Here is an 8,222-nt window from a genome sequence, read left to right as displayed (position 1 = left end):
CCCCCCCCCCACCACTAAAAAAATGAATACAATTGATACACATGCACACACGCGCACACACACACACGCACACACACACACACACACACACACACACACACACACACACACACACACACACTTTTTAGGACTCTTCCGCCCCCTAACGGCAGCAACATTAACAAACATGATTGATGTCATTAATGACGTTACGCGCGTGTGTACGGAAGTGGAATGTGCACTGTGCAAGTGCAACTCACAACTTTGCAATGAAGAGGAAGAAGAGCTAATTCACAGACATTGTTGTCTTCAAGTTCAAGCACACACAGTTCTCACAACATGAGGATTTCAGCTGTGCCACGGTTACACTGACACCGTCACGTGTCTCTGATCCTTTGGAAGAAAGTAGGAATCACCCACGTTTCTTCAAAATGAGCTCAGAAGACGTTCTGAAGAATGCATCCACTCTCGCATCATATAACGTATTGCTACAGGTTGGTGAATTCATACTTAAGACAGAGGCAATACTGTGGAGCCAGGGCAGGCTATTATACAGTAGGCTTAGCCTAGCTCTGATCCATAGCCCTAATGCTAATTCTGCCCTGCATAAGCATTAGGGCTATAATATAGCCGCTATGGACCAGAGCTAGGCTTAACGATGGTTCACATGACATGACAGTCATGTTTCACTGCTATAGTAGGCTATGTTTTGTTTAGTATGTACATGTATGTCTTGTGGTTTTAATGTGGCATAAGAACAGCCAGAGAGCTGATTTTTTCATGTTTCAGGTCATGTTTCGGATGCTCACTTTCCTGCTGAATGCATTCACACTACGGTTTGTGTCCAAAGAGCTGATTGGTGTAGTCAACGTCAGGTATGTTCAGTCACTGTTATCATTCAGGGCACTGTACTCTCTATCAGTGATCAATAGGCTCTGTGCAGCAGAATAACTAATCCCAGATTTCCAGATGGCATAACATGTTTTCTGTTTTGGTGCAGTGTCACAGCTTTGTTTGATTTTGATGTGAAACACAAATATATATCGCCCTATTGCTATTGGTGCCAATCAAATTAAGGTATGGTTAAAATGAACCGGAACAGGAAACGTGTTTGCCAACTTATTTAAACCCTGGATTGCAATATATAGTCTTGGAATACTTTGTTTGTCGCATGTTTTATTTCTGTCTCGTATCGACTCTCGAGACTAGACTACTCAACCCTGTATTTATGTGGGGGTAATAACACAGGCATAAACTGGACACAGAATAATTAAAGAATGTGGGCTCAGACTAGACCACATCATGCAGAATCGAAACCAGGTGTTCACAGGGGCAACGGAAAGTCTGGTGACGCAATGTTAATAATACGTTCCAACAGAATTACTGTAGCCATTGTGTGTGTGTGTCTGTGCACTTGCAGGCTGACACTACTATATTCCACACTAGTCTTCTTATCCAGAGAAGCGTTCCGGAGGGCTTGTCTGAGTGCGGGAACAGGGACAGGCCATAACTGGAGACAGATCATCAATCTACTGTGGCTGCCGTGAGTTTGACCTACCATGAGCACTGAGGTGGTGTGTACACTACAGTCAGAGACAGAGATCTTCACATCATGAGATACACTCATGTATATACACTCAACTTGTACTGTACACTCAAATACACCAGAGTAAGGCCAAGTGTGGACAAGGGTGGACGCATAAGCCGTTTCCATTGGATTTATCGTGATGCATTCTGGGTAGGCGCAAAGCAGTCTGGGAGAAAAAGGGTCCACCAGTGTCTAGCGTACTCTAGCCCATTATATAGTACTATAGCGTTTCAGCAAGTAGTTTTTTGATAACAACGATGTGCTGTTTTCGATTAACCTACACGAGCAAGATCAGCCCTAATGTACAGCATGTGTGGATTAAAGTTCTCAGTTGCCACGACTGATTTCAGTCATTCGCATTCCATGTAAGCCCATGCATGTCTTCTATAATGCATGTTGCCCACCGAAAATAGCCTATCTACAAGCTCACAACACATCGCAGCGCGACGCGTTGTGAGTTTGTAGATGAAACTAGCATGTGTAGAAGCATCTTCCATAAACATGAATTAATGGTCTCAGAAATGTAATAAAAACAAAGCTTAAAGCCTCAGTCTGTGATTTCTTCCACTGGCTTGCTGTATGTGGAACAGCAGCGACATAGGTTTAGAATTTAGATTATGTTCAGAATACCTAAACATCATCATTAAACTTTCAGTCATGATATTTTATTTTGCTTTATTCCATGAGTATCCCTTTTGTTTCTCCAAGGTTGCCCCTGGGTGTGTTGTGGGCGTCCCTCCTGGTGTACGTGTGGCTGTGGCTCCTGGAGGTCCCGGACCCCCAGGCTGTCCCACACTATGGCCCCGCTGTGGGGATCTTTGCCTTGGCCGCTGTGCAGGAGCTTCTGGCTGAACCGCTGTGGGTTCTGGCCCAGACGCACATGTTCCTCAAGCTCAAAGTGGTAGCAGAGAGCTTAGCCATGCTCGCTAAGTGCATCCTGACAGTGGTTCTGGTGGTCTCCGCTCCAGAGTGGGGGCTTTATATCTTCTCTGCTGCTCAGGTAAGAAAACAAAGAAAGGGATGAGGTGAAGTCCTCCCCAATGCTGTTAGTTTTTATTATTTGAAGATATTTTGGATCCCAAACATTTTTGCTCGAGCACCAAAAGAGACATTTTATGTCGGTTCACAATACGTTGCGACTTGTAGTTTGGGAAACAGTTTTTTAAGGCATGGCTTTTTTCTTAGTTTGTGTACACAGGGTTCCTGGTGTTGTGTTATGCTGTCTACTTTATGCGGTTCCTGGGTTCTGACGATGCCGACAAGAAGTATTTTCCCGTGCACACCTTTGGAGACTTGCTGCCATGCAGGAATAAAGGAGAGGTACTGTTTACAATATAGTCTTGTCTCTCAGCTAGGCCCGTCACAATGATTACATAATCGCCTAATCGCAATTATTTGCGATAATCGCAATTATTTTTGCATAATCGTCAAGTTCGTCATGTTAAAAAATGTCCATACATTTTCAAACGCTTTTCAAAACAAGCAAAAATAGCAGATCTCAGATGTCACGAAGCTTGTAGATCAACTATTTCAGCTATTTTGTACATTTTGTGGGGAAATGTCTTTCGCAATTATTTGTGTGACAATTAATCGTCAACTTAAATTTGTAATCGTGACAGCCCTACTCTCAGCTCAACATCAGTGATCATTCAACATTGACCATGCACTAAATATCACACACCATTCACTCTGGGTGAGGGAGCTGATAAAGGCCCGAGAGGCTGATAATGCAGAGAGCCCAAGAAGACACAGGATTAGCTGACCAGTCAAATACACATCAAAGTGCCATCATGTGCTGAACTGTCACCGTTAGCGTCCTTGCTGTGGAAAGAACCCAGTGACTGTCAAACATGGTCAGTCAAGTCTATGGTTGATCAAGTCTATTGTTTCCAGGGCATTTGTTGTTGCCCCCAGTAACCGACATTGAATGGCTGGGTGATCGAAAAAGGTAGTCGCTGAAAAAAAATCATCGTCATAGTCAACGAAATTAACACTGCAACACAGGGCTTCCGTGTCACCATGTACCGTTGTCTTCCTTAGCCTCTGGTCGACTAGATCATGGCCAAGCTGACATGTCACCTTGTACTTCCTTAGCCTCTGGTCGACTGGACCTTGGCCAGGCTGACATGTCACCTTGTACCTCCTAGCCCCTGATCGACTGGACCATGGCCAGGCTGACATGTCACCTTGTACCTCCTAGCCCCTGATCGACTGGACCATGGCCAGGCTGACATGGAGCTTCTTCAAGCAGTCCTTCCTGAAGCAGATCCTGACGGAGGGCGAGCGCTACGTCATGACCTTCCTGAACGTGCTGAGCTTCGGAGACCAGGGCGTCTACGACATCGTCAACAACCTGGGCTCCATGGTCGCTCGCTTCATCTTCCTGCCCATCGAGGAGAGCTTCTACGTCTTCTTCGCCAAGGTGCTCGAGAGGGGACGCAACGCCAAGAAGCAAAAGCAGGTGAGCAGCACCTTGGGCAGCTGAGTTATAACACCTTGTGCTGCCTGTGACAAGCTCACAACGGCTTCTTGTGAGCTTGTAGGTCAGCTATTTTCATTGTGTGACACTGGCGCCTAACTGAAGTATAAATCACTCCCAATGTAACCCAGTACTTGGGACTATATATTATGGATGTGTAAAAGTGTTCAAAATGATATAATATAATATAATTCAATATTAACGATTAAAGGAGCATAAATGTTCCCTCAATCAGGCAAATATTAACAGATACCATTACCATCAATACCAATAATGCAGGCACACTTTGGTAGGTCTGTAGCCCTGTACTCAACATTGCACCATATAGCATTCAAGTCACCTGCAGTAGGCCTAATGTAACAAAATAAATGTTATTATTTTATATATTTGTTTTGTTTTCTTTAATAATCAAAGAATTTTGATCCTATTAACGATTAATCGATTAATCTGAGCCATCCCTACTCCCTACTATATACACACCACTACCTGATAGGTTGATCAGGAATCCGCGTCTGCTGTTTACATTAAGTCATGGTACTATAATTGCAGCATGTTGCTTTGAATGCAGGAGGAGGTCGCTATCGTGGCAGAGGTCCTGGAGTGTCTGCTGAAGCTGGTGCTTGTGATTGGTTTGATCATCAGTGTGTTTGGTTATGCATACTCTCAGCTGGCCCTGGACATCTATGGAGGCTCCCTGCTGAGTAGTGGGGCAGGTGAGTCGGCTACTTAACAATATCACAGGAGACATCATGAGCGTACTTGAGACATTCTGATGATGTGTTATTGATCATGGTGATTTTTGCATACGTTTGAAGGGCCCACATTGCTGCGATGCTACAGCTGTTATGTGCTCCTACTAGCTGTCAACGGTGTGACTGAGTGCTTTGTGTTTGCTGCCATGAGCCAGGAAGAGGTTGACCGGTAATCCAACGCACATACAGTATATACAAACAGATGCACATATACTATACTGTTATACACATTACCGACGGTGATATCGCTCGCGGTATGTCAGGACAGTCTCATTGAAAAACGTACTATAATGAGATTTCATTGTTGTTTGTGTCATACAAACGCACAAAATTGAATGATTATGGGTCAGTTAAAGCGGGTGTAAGTGATAAGTTTTTGTTAAAGTCAAACTGTGTAACATTCATTTCAGTGATAGAGAGAGAGACCCATGTTACCAAACAAACACTACAGAGATTATTACTATGTCGGAATTTAGAGGTTTATATTTGTACTGAACCAAACACTCTCTTTAGAAGTGATTGCTATCAGAATATAGAACTATTTAACACTTATTTGAACAGAAATGTATGTGTGTATATATATATATATATACATAATAACCCCCATCCCAAAATATCTTTGTTCCCCCCTGGGACCCCCCCAGAAGCAGAGAAAATTTGAGTTAAAAAGAATGTTTGCTTTAATATATATTAAAAGATTTGCGCCAATCTTCACGATAAAAGAATTGCTCAGTTTTAATGGGTTAATGCTGTTTTCTTTTTGTCTTGCCTATGGTGTCATTAGGTATAACGTGGTGATGCTGGGTCTGTCTGGGTCCTTCCTGTTGCTCTCCTATATCCTGACCCGGTGGGCAGGGGCTGTGGGGTTCATCCTGGCCAACTGTCTCAACATGGGCCTGCGCATTCTGCACAGCCTGCTCTACATCCAGCGCTACTTCCAGGGCAGTCAGTGGAAGCCACTGCGAGGCCTGTGGCCCTCCCCGGCCCTGCTGCTCGCGCTGGGCCTCAGCGCGGTCATCACTGCCATCTCCGAGGTACCAACTAACCATGGCTCTTCACTGTAAAGACGCATTTCGTTAGCCTCATAGCATTGTCTACCTAAGTCATATTTTTAAGGTTTTCAGGAACAAAATAAACACTTTCTTATATATGGTGTCCAGTCCAGTCCTCGATGGAGCCAAATATCAAACCTGGGATTCAGAAATGCTCGGGAAGGCATCGGTGACTGCTTTTATTGCCGCCGTATCTTCTCTCAGAGCCTTTCACACACAGCGAGCAAAACCTCTGCGATCAAAGCCCGATCTTGTGTCAGATAGGGGGTTTTGTCGGTGAGCACGAGACATGGCCAAAGCATTTCCGGGGGTCCCCAGCCAAAAACGTTTAGAACCCCTGCCTTAGGCAATCATGAGTAACAAACTCATTTTGCCTAAGCCATGTTTATCTGCATGTCACGTCTTCTCAAACATTCAATCTATGAGCTTGTAGATCTGCTATTTTTGAGGGGCGCTAGCCCAGCTTTCCGGGTTTGTGTGAACACAAACATTGGCTTGTGATTGGCTGATCACCCCATAGCCATAGCGATGATTTAATTGGCTGAGCAAAGTACATATTGAAGAGAAAGTGAGGGCAGAAAAGTGAAGACGCCAAAAGTGATTGGTCGGGATGACATTTGTGATGATTTGATTGGCTGAGCACGGAATGTGATGATTATGATGTATGATGATAAGAACGCACCTCACTTTGAATAGCTAAATAGCTATGACACCGATTTTTTTATGGGTTTACTTTGGTTAATAGACTGTAATGAATGACTGCAGCTCACCCATAATACACGCCTGCCATTTCCACCTGTTCTAGGGTCTGTTTTGCTGTGACAGTGGATGGATATTGAGACTGGTCCATATCGCCGTGGGAGCAGGGTGTTTACTGGTTGTGCTGGTCACCGCTCTCCTGACGGAGCACAAACTCGTTCAGTTTGTTAGGACTCAGCTTTTGTCTCGATACACAAAGAAAGACACATAAATCTGTCTTGAAGTAGATTGGAGCGGAAGGACTTCTTGACCCAAAACATCGGGTAGTGAAATGCGTTGGACTATCAGCTGGTGGTCGTGTCCCCCACAAGGTGTGTGTGTGTGTGTGTGTGTGTGTGTGTGTGTGTGTGTGTGTGTGTGTGTGTGTGTGTGTGTGTGTGTGTGTGTGTGTGTGTGTGTGTGTGTGTGTGTGTGTGTGTGCATGCGCGTGCGTTATTGCAGGTGGTGTGGACCACTTCTACACTGGACCAAATCAATTTTATAACATAGCACTAGGAGTAAGAAGAAGAAATGCCATTATTGTCTTTAAGAGTTACAGTGGTACATGTAGGATTTGAAAATTCACATGTACATTTATTTTTTATAGTGATTTATATATTATGTTAAATTCATGCGTAGTTATGAATGCAAGTACCTTGGGAGCAGTAGTTCATTATTGAATAGTAATCTGTCATGGGCAGACAGGTGAAATAAGAGGGGATGAACGAGGTTGGTGCATGCATTATTTAAACTTAATTCATGCTAGTATAACTTAAGCAGCTGTTACAAATTTAAATAAAGCTGTGTACCAATCCTGTACTCTGTACTGAAATACGTGAGGTGTGTGTGTCTCTTGTCTTGTCTTCTCTCTCTCTGTCACATAAGCTCCTAGTAGTCTAAACATTGGCATGAGGGAGGCATTGTATTTCTAAACCGGGTTTTTGGCAACTGGGAGACCTAGGCAGAACACTGGAATATTTGTCAACTAGTTGAACGTGTTATACAGTAGCATCATGGAATCACATTGTACTTGATCACATAAAATGTGAATTTTCATATTTAGTGTGATTGCCCTAACAGACTATAGTAATTGTAACACTTTATATAATCACTCAGCTGTAACTTATTTACAGTCGGACAGAAAATGATACCTCATTATGAAAATGTCCTAGATGTATACAGTAGATCCTCAACCTCATAAAAAATAAATAACATTTTAATTTGAGGGACCTACGGTATCGTATGGTTGGCAGAAGTCAGCATGAGCTCAGACATTGTGTTCTGTGCCATGTAATGTCTGTCTTCTATACAAAGGGCTGCTGAAATTAGGGTCCCCAAGGGCAGAATAATGACTGAACAGGAAGGGGTTAGGCCAACATTCTTTAGTTGAAATGTAATGTATTTTGTTTTTGCTTGGAACATTTGGTGATCTGTAACTGCAGCATTAATGGTCTTCCAGTAAGGTTAAAATGTAGAGAACTACAGGAATGTAAATTCAGAAGTGACCAATACTGTAAACTGTATAAAGGAACTAAGAAAAAACCCATACACAGGGTGGGAGTTGGATGAGTGGACTATATTTAGTGTTCGTCATACTTGAGTTGTCCCCATGGAGTGCAGAGAATGTAATAATT

The 8,222-nt window shown here is 43.4% G+C and overlaps 1 protein-coding gene across 1 annotated transcript; it reads left to right on the top strand.

The window, feature by feature from the left end:
• The first annotated feature begins 209 nt into the window (after positions 1-209).
• On the top strand, positions 210-7,405 carry rft1 (RFT1 homolog). Its single transcript, XM_080776227.1, has 10 exons — positions 210-473; positions 769-854; positions 1,400-1,522; positions 2,276-2,567; positions 2,753-2,887; positions 3,768-4,028; positions 4,615-4,759; positions 4,862-4,967; positions 5,583-5,832; positions 6,656-7,405. Exons 1-10 carry the CDS (start codon positions 411-413, stop codon positions 6,818-6,820), a joined length of 1,626 nt encoding a protein of 541 aa, XP_080632353.1. The 5' UTR covers positions 210-410; the 3' UTR covers positions 6,821-7,405.
• Positions 7,406-8,222: the final 817 nt, after the last annotated feature.

This window comes from Protomyctophum bolini (genome assembly GCF_963924005.1).
Source record: "Protomyctophum bolini genome assembly, chromosome: 2".
NCBI classification, from domain to species: domain Eukaryota; kingdom Metazoa; phylum Chordata; class Actinopteri; order Myctophiformes; family Myctophidae; genus Protomyctophum; species Protomyctophum bolini.
The sequence above is the reverse complement of the archived record's forward strand: the minus strand, read 5'-3'. Positions and strand labels throughout refer to the sequence as shown.